The 17,613-nt window shown below is 20.9% G+C and overlaps 13 protein-coding genes across 13 annotated transcripts; 3 read left to right on the plus strand and 10 right to left on the minus strand.

The window, feature by feature from the left end:
- Nucleotides 1-17: 17 nt before the first annotated feature.
- Nucleotides 18-892, minus strand: rabK1 (Rab GTPase; the record flags this gene model as incomplete). Its single annotated transcript, XM_630444.3, has 4 exons — nucleotides 18-58; nucleotides 110-536; nucleotides 613-759; nucleotides 866-892. 4 exons carry the CDS (start codon nucleotides 890-892, stop codon nucleotides 18-20), a joined length of 642 nt encoding a protein of 213 aa, XP_635536.3.
- Nucleotides 893-1,622: 730 nt separating this feature from the next.
- On the minus strand, nucleotides 1,623-2,445 carry DDB_G0294571 (Rab GTPase; the record flags this gene model as incomplete). The annotated part of the gene is made up of 3 exons (XM_001134507.1): nucleotides 1,623-2,063; nucleotides 2,148-2,291; nucleotides 2,419-2,445. 3 exons carry the CDS (start codon nucleotides 2,443-2,445, stop codon nucleotides 1,623-1,625), a joined length of 612 nt encoding a protein of 203 aa, XP_001134507.1.
- Nucleotides 2,446-2,707: 262 nt separating this feature from the next.
- rabK2 (Rab GTPase domain-containing protein) lies at nucleotides 2,708-3,151 on the minus strand (the record flags this gene model as incomplete). The annotated part of the gene is made up of 1 exon (XM_001134508.1): nucleotides 2,708-3,151. One exon carries the CDS (start codon nucleotides 3,149-3,151, stop codon nucleotides 2,708-2,710), a length of 444 nt encoding a protein of 147 aa, XP_001134508.1.
- Nucleotides 3,152-3,510: 359 nt separating this feature from the next.
- rabN2 (Rab GTPase) lies at nucleotides 3,511-4,065 on the minus strand (the record flags this gene model as incomplete). Its single annotated transcript, XM_630446.1, has 1 exon — nucleotides 3,511-4,065. One exon carries the CDS (start codon nucleotides 4,063-4,065, stop codon nucleotides 3,511-3,513), a length of 555 nt encoding a protein of 184 aa, XP_635538.1.
- A 494-nt stretch (nucleotides 4,066-4,559) lies between these two features.
- hddc2 (HD domain-containing protein 2) lies at nucleotides 4,560-5,132 on the minus strand (the record flags this gene model as incomplete). The annotated part of the gene is made up of 1 exon (XM_630447.1): nucleotides 4,560-5,132. The coding sequence occupies one exon, from the start codon at nucleotides 5,130-5,132 to the stop codon at nucleotides 4,560-4,562; it is 573 nt and encodes a 190-aa protein (XP_635539.1).
- A 787-nt stretch (nucleotides 5,133-5,919) lies between these two features.
- DDB_G0290797 (hypothetical protein) lies at nucleotides 5,920-6,422 on the plus strand (the record flags this gene model as incomplete). Its single annotated transcript, XM_630448.1, has 2 exons — nucleotides 5,920-6,076; nucleotides 6,187-6,422. 2 exons carry the CDS (start codon nucleotides 5,920-5,922, stop codon nucleotides 6,420-6,422), a joined length of 393 nt encoding a protein of 130 aa, XP_635540.1.
- A 725-nt stretch (nucleotides 6,423-7,147) lies between these two features.
- On the plus strand, nucleotides 7,148-8,417 carry DDB_G0290799 (uncharacterized protein family, carbohydrate kinase-related; the record flags this gene model as incomplete). Its single annotated transcript, XM_630449.1, has 4 exons — nucleotides 7,148-7,399; nucleotides 7,488-7,634; nucleotides 7,751-7,914; nucleotides 8,060-8,417. 4 exons carry the CDS (start codon nucleotides 7,148-7,150, stop codon nucleotides 8,415-8,417), a joined length of 921 nt encoding a protein of 306 aa, XP_635541.1.
- Nucleotides 8,418-8,923: 506 nt separating this feature from the next.
- On the plus strand, nucleotides 8,924-9,884 carry DDB_G0290801 (hypothetical protein; the record flags this gene model as incomplete). Its single annotated transcript, XM_630450.1, has 3 exons — nucleotides 8,924-9,226; nucleotides 9,311-9,532; nucleotides 9,654-9,884. 3 exons carry the CDS (start codon nucleotides 8,924-8,926, stop codon nucleotides 9,882-9,884), a joined length of 756 nt encoding a protein of 251 aa, XP_635542.1.
- Nucleotides 9,885-10,072: 188 nt separating this feature from the next.
- Nucleotides 10,073-11,176, minus strand: DDB_G0290803 (hypothetical protein; the record flags this gene model as incomplete). Its single annotated transcript, XM_630451.1, has 1 exon — nucleotides 10,073-11,176. The coding sequence occupies one exon, from the start codon at nucleotides 11,174-11,176 to the stop codon at nucleotides 10,073-10,075; it is 1,104 nt and encodes a 367-aa protein (XP_635543.1).
- A 301-nt stretch (nucleotides 11,177-11,477) lies between these two features.
- DDB_G0290835 (hypothetical protein) lies at nucleotides 11,478-14,915 on the minus strand (the record flags this gene model as incomplete). The annotated part of the gene is made up of 3 exons (XM_630452.1): nucleotides 11,478-11,710; nucleotides 11,807-14,731; nucleotides 14,843-14,915. The coding sequence occupies 3 exons, from the start codon at nucleotides 14,913-14,915 to the stop codon at nucleotides 11,478-11,480; spliced, it is 3,231 nt and encodes a 1,076-aa protein (XP_635544.1).
- Nucleotides 14,916-15,160: 245 nt separating this feature from the next.
- Nucleotides 15,161-16,435, minus strand: DDB_G0290805 (hypothetical protein; the record flags this gene model as incomplete). The annotated part of the gene is made up of 1 exon (XM_630453.1): nucleotides 15,161-16,435. One exon carries the CDS (start codon nucleotides 16,433-16,435, stop codon nucleotides 15,161-15,163), a length of 1,275 nt encoding a protein of 424 aa, XP_635545.1.
- Nucleotides 16,436-16,857: 422 nt separating this feature from the next.
- DDB_G0290807 (hypothetical protein) lies at nucleotides 16,858-17,255 on the minus strand (the record flags this gene model as incomplete). The annotated part of the gene is made up of 2 exons (XM_630454.1): nucleotides 16,858-17,216; nucleotides 17,237-17,255. 2 exons carry the CDS (start codon nucleotides 17,253-17,255, stop codon nucleotides 16,858-16,860), a joined length of 378 nt encoding a protein of 125 aa, XP_635546.1.
- Nucleotides 17,256-17,304: 49 nt separating this feature from the next.
- On the minus strand, nucleotides 17,305-17,505 carry DDB_G0290809 (hypothetical protein; the record flags this gene model as incomplete). Its single annotated transcript, XM_630455.1, has 1 exon — nucleotides 17,305-17,505. One exon carries the CDS (start codon nucleotides 17,503-17,505, stop codon nucleotides 17,305-17,307), a length of 201 nt encoding a protein of 66 aa, XP_635547.1.
- Between the last annotated feature and the right edge of the window lie 108 nt (nucleotides 17,506-17,613).

Genomic DNA, 17,613 nt, shown 5'->3' on the forward strand with positions numbered 1-17,613 from the left:
GATATTTCTAATTATTTTTAAAAATAGAAAACAACACCCATGAAAATCATAATTTGAACTTTTTTTTATTATTATTATTATTATTTATTTTTAAAATCCTACCACCAACAAATTCCTTTTGGTTTTTCAGGTTCAATTGAAATATTTATTGAATTTTTCTGTTTATTTTTATATTGATTTAATGCTATTTTTACTATAGTTTCATAAGCTTCAATAATGTTTGTTGATAATTTTGCAGAAGTTTCAAAATAATGAATTTTTTCTTTTACAATACCTTGATCTTCAATTTGTTTACACCATTGTTCGATTCTTTCTTTTGAAATTGATTTTTCAGTTCTTTCAATATCACTTTTTGTACCTATTAAAACAAATGGAACTTTCTCGTCAACTAATGTATTTGCTTCTAATTCTTTTATCCAATAAATAAGATTATTAAATGATTGTTCATTATGAATATTAAAACAGACTACACAACAATCTACATCTCTATAATATATTTTACTATCTTCATATGCACTACCATGTGTATTCCATAACTTTTTATTATTATTATCCATTTTAATTTTTTTTTTTTTTTTTTTTTTTTTTTTTTCAAACCAAATTGGTACTTACTTGTAATGATACTGTTTCATTATCAATGATTATCTCTTTAAAGTGAAAATCAAATGGAATTGAGTTACCCCATTGAAAAAAAGGTCTACCCATATAATTCTTAATAATCGATAATTTGCCAACCATTCTATCACCAATTGTTATTATCTTTTTTTTTTTTACATCATTGTTATGAAAAAAAAAAAAAAAATTGCATATGTTTTCTTATTAATATCTGATTTTAAAGAATTATTTTTTAATTTTAAAAAAATACCTTTAATAGTTTTCTTTTATTATCCATCACTATTTATCTGATTAATTTGAAATTTTTTAAAAAAAAAAAAAAGTGAGAAAGTCAAAAAATGAGCAGAAAAGTAGAAAAGCTTCAAACTTCTGTTTTTTTTTTCATCACACAACAAAAATAAAAAACCAACAAAAAAAAAAAAAAAAAAAAATAAAAAAAAAAAAAAATTTATTTACCAATCTTTCTTTGAAAATATTTTCAAAGTTGATAATAAAAAAAAAAAAAAAAAAATCATCATCATTGATCAATTTATTTTAATTGGTAAAAAAAAGTGATATTCCAAGAACTGATAAATCAATATCAAATGGAAGAATCGAACAATGGTGTAAAAATATTGAAGATCAAGGAATTATTGATATATATATTTTTTTTTTTTTTTTTTTTTTTTTTATTATAAATATTTTTAAAGAAAGATTGTAATTTAATTTTAAAGTTGACGAGGTTGTTTTTCATATTCATGGGCTTGTAGGATCATTTCAAATTTACCAAATTCTATTTTACTAATAATGCTTCATGTTCTTGCCAACAATCAAAAATTTCTTTCCAGCTTCATCACCCAGTGTATTGACATTTTTCTTCTTTTATTATTATGATTGATATTAATGGAGCAAATTTTTATTTTATTTAATAATTATTTATTACTATTAATTAAATATTCAAGTGATTTACCATCATCTTCTAATTAATGGTTTATATATATTTTTTTTTTTTTTTTTTTTTTTTTTTATTAACAACAATGTCCAGGTTTTACTTCTTCAAGTAAAACAATTGCAGGTGTAGTAATTGGTGGATTTTGATTTTTATTATAATGTTTGAAAGCTAATTTAGCCGCAGCATTATATGATTCTGTAATATTTTTAGAAAGTTTTGAAGATGTTTCAAAATAATGAACTTTATCTATAATTCCTTGATCCTCAATATTTTTACACCATTGTTCAATTCTTGCCTTTGATATTGATTTATCAGTTCTAGGAATATCACTTTTTGTACCTATTAAAATAAATGGAATACTTTCAAAACAGTACGTTTTAGTATCGTCCATCCATTTTTCAAGACTGTCAAATGATTTTTCATTATGTATATCAAAACATAGTGTGTAACAATGTGCACCACGATAATAAGCATAACCTAATGAATGAAAACGTTCTTGACCAAATGTATCCCAAACCTAATATATTATAATTATTTTATTTTTTATTATTATTATTATTTTTTTTTTTTTTTTTTTTTTTTTTTTCAATTTACCACTTACCATCATAGACACATGCTGATTTTCAATCATTAGTTCCTTTGAACAAAAATCAATTGAGCATGACCTATGATATATAAATTTCCCATACATATAATTATAAAAGAGAGATGTTTTACCAACATTACTGTCTCCAAGAGTTATAACCTAAAAATAAACAAAAATAAAAAAATATAATAAAAAAAAGAAAAAAAAAAAGAAAATTAATTTTAAAAATAAATAAAAATAAGAAAAAAAAAAAAAAAAGAAATTAATATATACTTATTTACAATACCTTTAACATTATTTTTTGTTCATTCATTTTTAAATATTATATATAATAAAAAAAAAAAAAAAAAAAAAAGGGTTTAAATGATATTTTTTTTATTATTTTTAATTGTTGAGAGAGCCAAGATCTCTTTTTTATTTACAAAATTTGGAAAAAAAAAAAAAAAAAAAAAAAATTTGAAATGTTGTTTGGATATTTCCAATTATTTTTAAAAATAGAAAACAACACCCATGAAAATCATAATTTGAACTTTTTATTATTATTATTATTATTATTATTATTTATTTTTAAAATCCTACCACCAACAAATTCCTTTTGGTTTTTCAGGTTCAATTGAAATATTTATTGAATTTTTCTGTTTATTTTTATATTGATTTAATGCTATTTTTACTATAGTTTCATAAGCTTCAATAATGTTTGTTGATAATTTTGCAGAAGTTTCAAAATAATGAATTTTTTCTTTTACAATACCTTGATCTTCAATTTGTTTACACCATTGTTCGATTCTTTCTTTTGAAATTGATTTTTCAGTTCTTTCAATATCACTTTTTGTACCTATTAAAACAAATGGAACATTTTCATTAAATAATGACATCCAATGATTAAGATTATTAAATGATTGTTCATTATGAATATTAAAACAGAGTACACCACAATCTACATCTCTAAAATATATTTTACTATCATCGAATGCACTACCATGTGTATTGAAAAGCTTTTTATTATTATTATTATCCATTATAATTTTTTTTTTTTTTTTTTAAACCAAATTGGTGCTTACTTGTAATGATACTGTTTCATTATCAATGATTATATCCTTAAAGTAAAAATCTAATGGAATTGAGTTACCCCATTGAAAAAAAGGTTCACCCTTAAAATTCTTAATAATCGATAATTTACCAAGAAAAGCAGAAAAACCTTCAAAAAAAAAAAAAAAAAAAATTAAAAAATCAACTGGTTGGTATTCAAAAAAAAAAAAAAAAAAAAAAAAAAAAAATTGATTATTGGTCACCACCAGGTTGTTTCTTCTGTAATTTATTTTTTTATTATTATTACTACTATTATTATTAGATATTTCCAGTTTTGTAATTAATTGAATCATTTAATTTTTTGTATTGAATTAGAATAATTTAAAGCAAGCTTTGTAATGGTATTGAATGGCATTATAATATTTTGAGAAAGTTTTGCAGATGTTTCAAAATAATGAACTTTATCAATAATTCCTTGACCTTCAATATTTTTACACCATTGTTCAATTCTTTCATTTGATATTGATATATCAGTTCTTGGAATATCACTTTTTGTACCTATTAAAACAAATGGTGGTAACAACTCCATATTTTCCAAACCGTTCTCTAAACATTTTGAATGAAATTCGTTCATCCATTTATTAAGATTTTTAAATGAATCTTCAAAGTGAAGATCAAAACAAAGTACACAACAATTTACATCACGATAGAAAGATTTATTTAAATTGGTGGTAAATTTTTCATGACCGGCAGTATCCCAAATATTGCATCCAACAAGTTCATTATCAACCATTATCTCTTTATAAAAGTAATCAAAAGTTGATGGATTTGTATAACTACCAAATTTTCTGCCTACAATTTCATTAAATATTGCTGTCTTTCCAGATCTATAATCACCAAGCATTATTATCAAAATAAAAAAAAAAAAAAAAAAAATGTTAAAACATATTTTAAATTAAAAATATGTTTTACTTTTATATAAAATAAAAATAAAAATAAAAATAAAAATAAAAATAAAAATAAAAATAAAAATAAAAATAAAAATCACGCATACCTTTATTTTCTTATTTGCTTTTTCCATTTTTAAATTAATATGTATTTACGCATGTGTATGTGTGTGAGAGAGTTGAAAATAAAATAAAAATAAAACTAAAAAAATCAAGATTTTTTTTTTTTTTTAGATATTTTTTTTTTTTTATTTATTTATTTATTGTTGAAAATAAAAATTTAGGTTAATTAACACCTAAATTTTTATTTTTTTTTATTTTTTTCTTTTCACATTTAAATTAAATTAATATTAATTTATTCAAATTCTATTTTTGTATTTACAATTTTATCTAAATTTTTTTTTTTTTTTTTTTTCTATTATTTATTATTATTATTTTAAAAATTATTTATTTATTTTCTATCACTTTCTAATTGAAGTGCAAGTGATTTAAATAATGGATGATGGAATTTCCCTCTAGTTGAATCAAAGAAAGATTGTAATTTAATTTTATTTTCAAGTTGATGAGGTTGTTTTTCATATTCGTAGGCTTGTAGGATCATTTCAAATTTATCGAAATCTTTTACTAATAATGCTTCATTGGTTTTACAATCTTCATATTCTTGCCAAAGATCGAAAATTTCTTTTCCAACTTCACCACTTAGTGTATTGGTAATTTCAATGATTGCATTCTTTTCTAATTGATATTTTTCTTCTTTGGTAATTTTATCATGTGGTGTGAAATCACCAACTAATGATTCACCTAAATCATGTACTAATGCCATCTTTATAATTTTCATCTTGTCAATCTCTTTACCATCTTCACCAATTAATTCCTTTTTATCTAAACACATTCCCATCATTGCCATACGATACATATGATCTGATACTGATTCTGGTAATTCTACTCCATGATTAACCCAACCAGTTCTTTTTAATGTTTTTAATTTACCACAAATTTTAAAAAATTCTAAATAATTACTCATTATACTTTCTCTTATATTTAAAAATAAATAAAAAAATTAAAATTAAAAAAAAAAATGAAAAACGAAAAAAAAAAAAAAAAAAAAAAAAAAAAAAAGTTTTGAAGGAAAACTAAAAATTAAAAGCTATAAAAAAAAAAAAAAATTTCAGTAATGGAAAAAAAGAAATAAAAAAAAAAAAATAAAAAAAAAAATGAAAAGTGTTTTATTATAAGATTTTATTAGCAGCAAATTTTTAATTTTATTTTATTTTAATGTTTTTTTTTTTTTTCGTCAAAAAATATTTAAATGATATTTTGATATTATTATTTATAAAAAAAAAAAAACCAATAAAAAATAAAAGATATTAACGTCTATATGGCCAATGAAATCGTCATCAAATGTGAAAATGCGTGATCAAAACACAATTTTTTTTTTTTAAAAATTTTTCAATTTCTTTTTTTGGACTATCAATAAATTTTTAACATTGAGCAAAATTTTTAATCAATATTATTCTAATATTATTGGTTCTTTTAATTTTTGCTTTTTTTTATTTTATTTTTATTTATTTTTTTATTTTTTTCTTTTTTTTTTTTTTTTTCTTTTTTTCTATTCTTCTTTTTTATTTTTATTTTTGATTGTAACATTATAATTTTTTTTTTTTTTTATTTTTTTTTATAAAAAAATATTAGAAGCTAAAAGTTAGTTGTTAACATTCTTTATAATTTTTTTTTTTTTTTTTTTTTTTTTAATTGTATGTTTTTTAAAAAAACAAAAACAAAAACAAAAACAAAAACATAAAGAGAATATCATGGAAATTCATTATACTCCATTTATTAGAGTTATTAATTCAACTGGAAATTTTATTGATTTCAAATTAAATATTGGAGTTACAAATATCGGGAGAGGTAATTCTAATGATATTCCAATAGATGATCCAATAATTTCTTCAATTAATTCTTCCTTATGTATGTTTAAATTATTATTTTTATTTTTATTTTTATTTTCAATATAAAAAATTTAATTTTAAATCTAACTTTTTTTTTTTTTTTTTTTTTTTTTTTTTTTATATATCCAGATTTTGATGGTTATACATTTTCATTTTTTGATTTAACTGAAGTTAATAAAACATATATTAAATATCAAGAAAATGAGAATCCTATATTAATAGAGCCAAATACACCATATCAAATTATAAATGGAACTAGAATTCAATTGAGTGATGATACTCAATTAATTTTATTATTTTGTGAAGATTGTGAAAATCATCACCAAACTTCTTTTACTGAAAAAAAAGCAGCTGCAATATTTTAGAAAAAAAAAAAAAAAAAAAAAAAAAAAAAAAAAAAAAATTTTTGGCAAAGATGGATTTTTTTTATATCTCTACCCTATCAAGTCATTGTAATATAAAACAAAAAAAAAAAAAAAGAGATTGTTTATTTATTTATTTTTTCAAGTAGAAATAATTTAATGTATAAAAAAAAAAAAAAAAAAAAAAAAAAAATATAGTAATAAAAATTATAATTATTCTTTATTATTCTTTTTCTTATTGCCTCATTAAATTATTGGGTCATAGATTTTTTTTTTTTTTTTTTTTTTTTTTCTAACCTTAAAGTTATATTACTATATAACCTTATAAGGAATTAAATTAAAATTAAAAAAAAAAAAAAAACTATTTTTTTTCTCTAAAAATATTAAAATAAAGAAATAAAAAAATCATTAGATTTCACAAAATTTAAAAGTATTTTTAGTTTTTTATTTTTTTTTTTTCTTTTCTTTGCATCCGTTTTTTTTTATTTTTTTTATTTTTTTGAATTTGGCGCCTTTTTTAGTTTATTTATTTTTTTTTTTTAAAACGAATGAAAAAACACTTTTTTTATTTATTTTTTTTTTTTTATTTTTCATAATTTTTTAAAAAATTAAAGTTAAAAAAAAAAAAAAAAAAAAAGACTTAGAAACATACACCCACCACTGCAACACATTAAAAAAAAAAAATAATAATAATAATATATATACATATATAAAATATAATAATAAAAATGACACATTTAATAGATTTATTCAAACCAATGATTCCATCATTATTAAACAATTTACATAAAGGTCAATCAGGAAGAATAGCAATTATGGGTGGAAGTAAAGAATATACAGGGGCACCATTTTTTTCGGGTATTTCCTCATTAAAGATTGGTTCTGATATTTGCCACATATTTGCACCAACAGAAGGTGGTACAGCCACAGCTTTAAAAACAATGTCACCAGATTTAATAGTTCATCCAATTGAAAAAAATGTACATACAATAATTTATCAATTTTCAATATATATATATATATTATCCTTTCCTTAATAATATTAATTAATTAACACACACACACTAGGATCCATCTGATATTATTCCATGGTTATTAAGTTTACATGTTATTGTTGTAGGTCCAGGTTTAGGTAGATCATCAGGTGCATGGAGTTGTGCATCAGAAGTTATTAAAGCAGCTAGAAATATAAATTTACCAATCGTATTAGATGGAGTATGTATTACATTAATGATATCCCCCCTTTATTATAATTCACTAAATAATAAACCAATTTTTTATTATTTTTTTTATTTTTTTTTATTTTTTATAAATAATAATAATAATTATAGGATGCATTAAGATTAATTTGTGATAATTTAGATATTATAAAAGGATATGATAAAGCAATTTTAACACCAAATTTTGTAGAATTTAAAAGTCTATCAGATAGTGTAAAGAAAATGATTGGTGATACTTCAAATAATTTATTAAAACCAGAACATATTGCAAGTTGGTAAATATTAATTAATATTACGAAGAGGATGAATTGATATTACAAAAGAACTAACTTATATTTTAATTTATTATTATTATTATTATTATTATTATTATTATTATTATTATTATTATTATTATTATTATTATTATTATTATTATAGTCTTGGTAATATTACAATTGTTCAAAAAGGTAAAGAAGATATAATAACAGATGGTAATCAAACAGTGGTTTGTGATGATGAAGGTATGCCAAGAAGATGTGGTGGTCAAGGTGATATTTTAGCAGGTACTGTTGGTACAATGTATGCTTGGTCACAACTTTACTATAAATATAATTCAAATACGGATGATAAACCTGAATATCCAATCTCAATTATATCTGCATATGCTGCTTGTTCTTTATTAAGACATTGCTCAAAGAAAGCTTATCAAATTTCTAAAAGATCAACTGTTTCAATGGATATTATAAATCAAATTTCAAATGGATTTGAAGATTTATTCCCTGAATCTTCTAAATAAACTTTTTTTAAATTATATTAAAATTATTATTTTTATTTTATTTTCATTTTTTTTTTTTTTTTTTTTTTGGTAAAAAAAAAGGAAATATTTATTTTTTTTTATTTTATTTTATTTTATTTTTAATTTTTTTGGTAAATTTAATTATTAAGAAAAACCATTTCATTTCCCTTTTTTTTTTTAATTTCTGGTAAAGGAAATTAATTAATTTTTTATTTTAAATTTAAATTTTTTTTTACCAGGCCAAGTAAAATTAATTTTTTTTAATTTTTCAAAAAAAAAAAATAAAAAAAAAAAAAAAATAAAAAAAAAAAAAAAATAAATTGCATAATTTAATTTAAAACGAAAAGGAATTTTAGTCAGATTAAAATAAAAAATCTTTTATAGATTTTCACATAATATTAAAAAAAAAAGAAAAAAAAAAAAAAAAAATAAAAACAACAACAATATTCAAATCCTCTATTAATAAATAAATAAATAAATAAATATAATAAATAATAAACATATAAATGACAGCAACTAAAACTGAAACAACTTCAACAACTTCAACAAGTTCAACAACAACAACATCATCTACAACTATTTCAGAAGTTGATGGATTAAAATTTACAATTACACCATTAATTAAATCAACAATTTCAAATGATAATAAATTAAAAGAGAAATATTCAAAATATACAAATAACCAACAACCATTCATACCATTTAGTATATTAAAAGACATTGCAAAAACATCAACTACAAAAGTTTATTTTCAAGATTTAATTAAAGATTCTATAATTTATTATCCACCAAAAGCAGAAGTAACACCTGTATGTTTTTATTTTTCATTTCCCATTTTTTTTTTTTTTTTTAAATTTTCCACTTAAATTCTAATGATTAAATAATATAAAAAGGATCCAGAATTTATAGCAAGAAAACAACATTTAGAGAAATTAAATAAAGAATATCAATATTCAAAATTAGTTAAAAATGTTGCTAAAAAAGAAACAGATTTAAATGAATTGTCTTCATTTAGATCACAACTTTCAATTGCTGTAAATATATTAGTCACTTTTTTCACTCTTTTAGTTGGTGGTATTTTCGTTGGTCATAATTGGTTAAACTCTCAATTATATGTATGTATTAACTTTTAATAACAAATAACTAAAAAATAATAATAGTGTAATAATAATAATAATACAAAAGAGACTTACTTTTTTTATTTTATTTTTTTATTTTATTTTTTTTTTTTTTTAGGGTTTAGTATGTGGTTTAGTATTAGGAATAATTGGTGTTGCTGTTGAAATTTGGTTATTTGTAATAAGATCTTCTCAAAATCAAATGGAAAAGGATAAAGCTGAAAAAACTGAAGAAAAAATTACAGAGTGGAGAATTAGAAAGAGAACAAGAGAAATTAAAAAACAACAAAATCAATCTTTAACTGATGGCTCAAGTAGCAGCAGTAGTAGTGCTGTTAAAATTCAATAAATAAAAATAATAAATAATAAATAATAAAAAAAACATCGAAAATAGAAAATGGAAATTTTAAAAAAAAAAACAAATAATTATTATTTATTATATTTTTATTATATTTATTTATATTTATATTTAATTTATTTTTATTTATTTTGTTTTTACTATTGGTTCTATGGTTGTGAATAATTATTAAAAGTTGATTATATATCATCCATTGAACTGAAAGAGGAAGAATTTGAAGAAATTAAATCGCCACTAGTTGAATTGTTTGATTCATCCAATGAGCTAATACCACTTTCATTTATACTATCATTACTTTTATCAATTGTATTACTATTTTCAGAAGTGGTTGAAGTTGTGGTTGTATTGATAATAGTAGTTGAAACTGTAACTGTATTTGTTTGTTGATCTTGTGTATTTTCTTTGTCTTTTTCACAAATATTATCATTAACTACAACATTATTGGTATAATTAGTGTTGGTATTATTTTTATTATTATTATTATTATTATTATTAATATTATTATTATTATTATTTCCTGTTAAATCAGAAAATGAAAGACCTTTTAAAATCATATTGCCAAAGGCTAGGACATTGCCAGAAAATGAATTACTTTGTTTGTTTGATGAACAATCTTCATCATTGACTTGTTGTTGTTTTTGATTTTGTTGTTGTTGTTCAATTTCCTTGGTTTTGTTTGAATCCTCATCTTGGTTTTCTTTTTTACGATGAAGTCCAATAAATTGTAATTGTTGATTTGGTTTAGTTTTTTCATTGTTTTCATCACCATTATCATTATTGTCACTTTTTTCATTGTCTTTTTCATTGGTTTTCCAAGTTTGATCCATTTCTTCAAAATCTCCTTTTTCAGAATCACTTTCAAAATGGTTTTCAACACTTTCATTTTCTTCATATTCATCATTTCCTTGGTTCTCTTCATCATCATAATTTTCTTCATATTCATCATTTTCTTGATTTTCATCATTTTCTTGATTTTCATCATTTTCTTCATTTTGTACATTTTCATCATTTACTTGATCAGCACCATCTTTGTTCAATGAATTTAAATAAGAATTTAAATTTTTTTTTGATTTTTTAAAAGATAAATTCTTTTTTTTATTTTCCAAAGTACCACTACGACTAATATAACCAGTTGTGAAACCATGTATCAAATAAAATTTAAAATACTTTTTCTTCATTGCTTCTCTACTATATGGAGTTTTTATAAATAAAATTGGATTTGATCTTTTTACTCTTTTAATTGTATGACGATCATCATTTAAATAACTAATTTTATTTTTCATTTTTTATAAAATATATTATTGTTATTGTTATTATTTTTATTATTAATTAAGTGAGAGTGTTAACATTGAATATTAAAAAAAAATAATAAAAAAAAAAAAAAAAAAAAAAAACACCTTTTATAATTTTTTTTTTTTATTATTTTTATTAAAAAAATTAATTTAATAAAATAAAAAATAAATAAAAAATTATAAAAGGGGGAGTGTTTTTTTATTTTTATTTTTATTTTTATTTTTATTTTTATTTTTATAATTTTTTTTTTTATTTTTTTTCTTTTTTCAAATTCTAAATTTCCAGATTGATTTAATTTAAATCATTCATTTTAATTGTTTTAGGATCCATTAATGATTGAAGTTTTAATCTTAATGCTCTTCTATATTTTGTATAAACTACTAAACTGAGAATGACAATAATTGTTGCAGAAACAACTGGAACTACAATTACAACTGGTAAAAACCAAACTCTTTCATTATCATCACTATTACCACTTTTACAATCTGATTTAAATTCTTTATTTTGAACTAAAATTGAAAAATCTAATTTTTTTTTTTTTTTTTTTTTTTTTTTAATTAATATATAAAATAATTATAAAAAAAAAAAAAAAAAAAAAAATAATAATAATAATACTTTACCAGGATCAATTATACAATCTATGCAATGGGGTAAATTTAAACCAACAGTGATTGAACTAATATTTTTTTCAACGATTTGAGAAGTTATAAAAGTTGGACGATGATCAGATAAAGCACGATTAATGAATCTACCATATAATACAGTACCATCCTTTGTAATGGTTACATAGTTTAATGCTGAATTTTCAGTATCAATATTTTCAATATTTGCAATATCACATTGTTGACCATTAATTGTACCATCTTCATTTTTAGTTAAACCAACTGATGATTCCATTTGTAATTGTAATGTATTTAAACCACTAATATAGGTATAATTATTAATTTCAACTGTTAATTTAATTGAACCACTTGTTACCTTGAAAGTAATATCAGCAAATGTAAATTCTTTATCATTTTCAACTTCTTCAATTATATATGTAATATTACATTTTAATGGTACAATTTTATTAAAAATATATAAATTATTACTATTATTATTATTATTATTATTATTACTGGTAGAATTTATTTTTTTAAAATTCCAATTATTTTCAAATAAATCAATTGTATTAACTGGGTTATTATTAAAATCTAATTCTAAAAGTTTTTTAATTTTAATTGTATATTTTGTTTTATCATTATTTAAATCGGTTGAACCTGTACCTGTATCAACCGTTGTATTTGATTTTGGAGGTTGTTGAACCACTTCAATTGAACAATCTGGTCCAATGAAATTTGATTTCAAACAATTACATTGGCCAATTCTTTGATCACAAATACCCATTGTAGAATTTGTACAATCGTTTGGACAATTTAATAGGGTATTGTTGTAGAGATAAATATTTTGACCAGCCCATGAATGACCATTTTGAATTACTGTAACTGATTTCACTCCACTACCAGGACCAATTAAACATTTTATTGATGAATATCCAATTTCATAAATTGGTGTACACTCTAAACCACCAATGAAAACTGAAGGATTAACATGGTCATCACCATACCAACCTTTTAACGTAACATTACCACCTAATATATTTGAAGCAACAACACTTGATACATAATGATCAGGAATTATACATTGATCACCTAACCAAAATGTAAAGCATTTACATACTTTATTTCTAATATCACAACTACCTTTATTATGACAATTACAAATACATTCACCTGAATTTCTATCACAAAATCCTTTACCTGTACAATTTTGATTACAAGTTAAATAATAATTTGTAAAATCTGGTAAATAAGTTACATTGAATATATAATCTGGTTGACCAGTAATTTTTAAGACACTAGTTGCATCAATTTTAGTTTTGGTTATATTTGTATATGCGAAAAGTTGACAAATTATAGTATCAAAAGTTGTAGATCTAATTTGACAATATTGATCATTCAATATTGTATATATAGTACCACTTATACTATAAGAGAATCCAGTACCTTTAATAGTTAATAAACCAACATTTGAAACATATACTGATGTTACCACTGGTCCACTTGTTGATAAGGTCATTGAAATTGAAGGATAAATGAAATTGAATGTAAATGTATTAATATCAACGGAATTTCTATAGAATTGATTACTTGGTATATCAACTATCCAATCATTTGTACTTGGTGTGGTTGTGAAATAACTTGTATCAAAACCTAAATCAGAACCATAAATAATTGTTCTATTTAAAATTGAATCAATCTTTAAATTTGCTATTAGATTTGTACAATTTTGAATGTTAATAACACCTATTGCAAGATTTAAATTTGATTTTAATATTACATTATTTTTAAAATGACATGAAAAACATGATGGTAAAATACCATTGATTAAAATTGAATTTGGTAATTTTAAAGTTTGTAAAGTACAAAATTGATTACTTATAGTTCCTTTCAATGGATTATTAGTTAATTCTAAATATCTTAAACTCTTTGGTAATGGTAATACTATATCTAAATTATCAGGCATACCACAACTAGTAATTGAAATTGATTCAATGACAGAGTTTGCTTTATTGAAAATACCTGGAATTGGATACCCACTTTTAATTGAACATTGGGTTATTGAAAATGATTTCAAGGATTTCATTGGTAAAGCTTTAATAGCATCAGTACTAAATAAACCAGGATTTACAATTGTAATACTTTTCAATGAAGTCATTGTTGATAAATCAATTGAACCATCAGTTGGTTTAGTAAATTGAATATTATTTAAAATTAATGTATTCAAATTTGTTAAACTTTTAATTGAATCACTTGGAAATGTATATGATAAACCACTACTACCACCATTCAATTGTAAAGTTTTAACATTTAAATAACTTGTTAAATTTGATAAATCATTTTTAACACCACTTGTAAAATACAAATTAACACTTTCAACACTATCGACATATGTTAGACTTGGTATATTCCTAGTCACACTATCAATTGATTTTATCCTACTTTTAGAACTTGTTGAACTTAAATCATTTGTATAGAAATAATATAATTCACCACTTGGTAAATTATTTAAAAGTGTGAAACTTGTCAATTCAATTAATGACGACACTGGTATTGAAGCATTCAATGCTATTTGTAATAAATTATTTGTACTGATAGTCAATGAATCTATATTTTTAATTGGATTTGATATTGATTGTATTATACAATTATTCAATTCGAATGAATAATTTTTAAAATTATTACCTTGAAAAAAAAAATTATTATCCAATGAAAATAATGATAGATTGAAAATTAAATTCTCTTTTTGAAAACAATTTAAATTATTACTATCAATTTTGATAACACTGGCACCATTCATTGTTAATGATGTTAATAAACCTTTATCATCACTACATTTAAAATTATTTGGATAATCTTCACAATAATATCCCCAATTTGAATCATTTCTTAATTTAAATGTATTTGCATTTTTTGATAATACTATTAAATTATATAAACAATCAGCTTATAAAAAAAAAAAAAAAAAAAAAAAAAAAAAAAAAAAAAAAAAATAATTTAGTTGGTTATTGAAAAAAAAAAAAAAAAAAAAAAAAAAAAAATAATAATAATATTTACTTTCAGATGGTATTAATTTTGAAATTGAATTTCCAAAAAATAAAAAGATAATTAAAATTAAAATAATATTCATGTTATTTAATCATTATATAGGAGTAAAATATCTGTTTTAAAAAAAAAAAAAAATAAAAAAATGTAAAAAAATTAAAAAATAAAAAAATAAAATTTTAAAAAAAAATAAAAATATAATGCACCAAAACATGTTAATTTTAGATATTTTTTTATTTTTATAATAATTTGGTCAATAAAAAAAAAATTTGGATATTTTTTTTTTTTTTTTTGAGATATTTTTTTTCTTTTTTTATTAATTATTATTTTTTATAAAAGTTTAGCAATAATAAACCAATCTAATGATGGTATTAATTTTGAATTATTATCTAAAAGTTTTGAACCAAAATGACCTGAATAAATTGTACTATTGTATTCTTGATCAATATCTTTTAATTTTATAGGACATGATACATATCCATTTGGAATTGAATCACCATTAACTCTTGGCCATGGAAAATCCTCTTCTTCATCAAAAAATAAAAATTTTTTATCATTGTATTTACCATCATTATCGAATACACAAAAAGTAGCTAACCAACCTGTTAAAACTGATCCACCAGATCGTTGTTTATAATCAACTATTTGATTCCACCAAGTTGTATCAGGATTTCCTTTTGCAGAATCAATGAATTTATCAATCACTGCTAATAAATATTTATTTAACCATTTTTTAATTACACCATCTTTATTATCGAATTGAATTAATTTTTCAACTCTTTCTTTTAAATTTATCCAATCATTAATTTCACCTAATAATGTTACTTCTGAAAGTCCACATTTACATCCATATCTATAATCGAAATATTTCTTCATTGTTGACATTAATGCAATTGAAAATACAACTTTATCAGATTCTGTTGTAGTTGTAAAATCTGGTATAATTAAATCTTTAATTGATGGATCTTTAATATTTGATTGAATTTGATTTGACATTTCAATTGTTAATTTTTCAAAAGGTGCTTCTAATATTCTATATTCAGTCTCAACTATTAATTCCTTTTTACCAGTAAAATCTACAAATTTTTCACGTAATTCTTCAGAGTTTTTATTTATGTAGAACGATAATTGAGTTAATATTGCCATCCAGATATTATCTGGACGTAATACCAAATGATTGTGATTATTATAACTTTCCCAAGCAGAGTATACAAAACTATTTAAATTAAATGATTCTAATTTTGAACCATCATCATCGCCATTGATAATACTTGTTTGTAATACTTTGTATTTTTTAGATTCTTCACCAATTTCATTTTTAATTATTGCACTTGCTTCCATTCTTTCTTGATAATAAATTGAATGATTATTTTTAATTGAATTTAAAGGTTCATTTGTTTTTAATAATTCATTTTTTAAAAAATCATCAACATTAAATTCATATTTTAATTCCCATTTATTTTGTTCAATATCACAAACTCTAAATGAAATTGATTTATTATTTTCATCTCTTTTAATTTTGAAATTGTATTTAATTACTTTTGAATCTTTACCATCCTCATCAGCATGATGACAATTTATATTTATTTTTCTATTATTTTTCATTTGTGTTTGAATTTCCCAACAACAATAAAAAAAAAAAAAAAAATTTTTTTTTTTTAATAACTCAAAGAACCATTTTACCAGAAAGTGAGAAAAAAAAAAGAAAAAAAAAAAAAAAAAAAAATTTAAAATAATAAAATAAAAATAGATTTGGTTATTAAATTGTTAAAGAGGTCATATTTTCTATTGTTGATATATTATTCATGAAGATTGTAAAAAATCTTTTTTCTTTTTTTTAATATTCCATGTTTTTCTATTTAAATACTCGAAAAAAAAAAAAAAATAACCAAATGAATATGGTTCTCATAGAGATACTAGTTCTCATTTGTTGGATATATTGTTATTATTGTTATTTTTATTTATAAAACTTTTTATTTTTTTTTTTATTTTCCCTTTTTTAAATTCTCAAGTTTAGCAACAATAAACTAATCTAATGATTGTATTAATTTTGAATTATTATCTAATAGTTTTGAACCGAAATGACCTGAATAAATTGTACTATCGTATTCATGATTTAAATCTTTTAGTAAAACTGGACATGATACGAATCCATTTGCAATTGTATCAATATTAACTCTTGGCCTTGGAAAATCCTCTTTTTGATTACCCTTATATGACATTATATATCTATCATCATTATATTTACCATCATTATCGAATACACAAAAAGTAGCTAGCCAACCTGTTAAAACTGATCCACCAGATTGTGATTTATAATCAACGATTTGATTCCACCAAGTTGTATCAGGATTTCCATTTGCAGAATCAATGAATTTATCAATCACTGGTAATAAATAAACTAACCATTTTTTAATTTCACCATTTTTATTATCGAACTGAATTAATTTTTCAACTCTTTCTTTTAAATTTATCTAATCATTAATTTCACTTAAAAATGTTACTTCTGAAAGTCCACATAATGATTGGAAAACAAACTTAAAATAATTTTTCATTGTTGACATTAATGCAATTGAAAATACAACTTTATCAGATTCTGTTGTAGTTGTAAAATCTGGTATAATTAAATCTTTAATTGATGGATCTTTAATATTTGATTGAATTTGATTTGACATTTCAATTGTTAATTTATCAAAAGGTGCTTTTAATATTGGATATCCTGTCTTAACTACTAATTTCTTTTAACCAGTAAAATCTACAAATTTTTCACGTAATTCTTCAGA

Source organism: Dictyostelium discoideum (genome assembly GCF_000004695.1).
Source record: "Dictyostelium discoideum AX4 chromosome 5 chromosome, whole genome shotgun sequence".
Classification (NCBI taxonomy): domain Eukaryota; phylum Evosea; class Eumycetozoa; order Dictyosteliales; family Dictyosteliaceae; genus Dictyostelium; species Dictyostelium discoideum.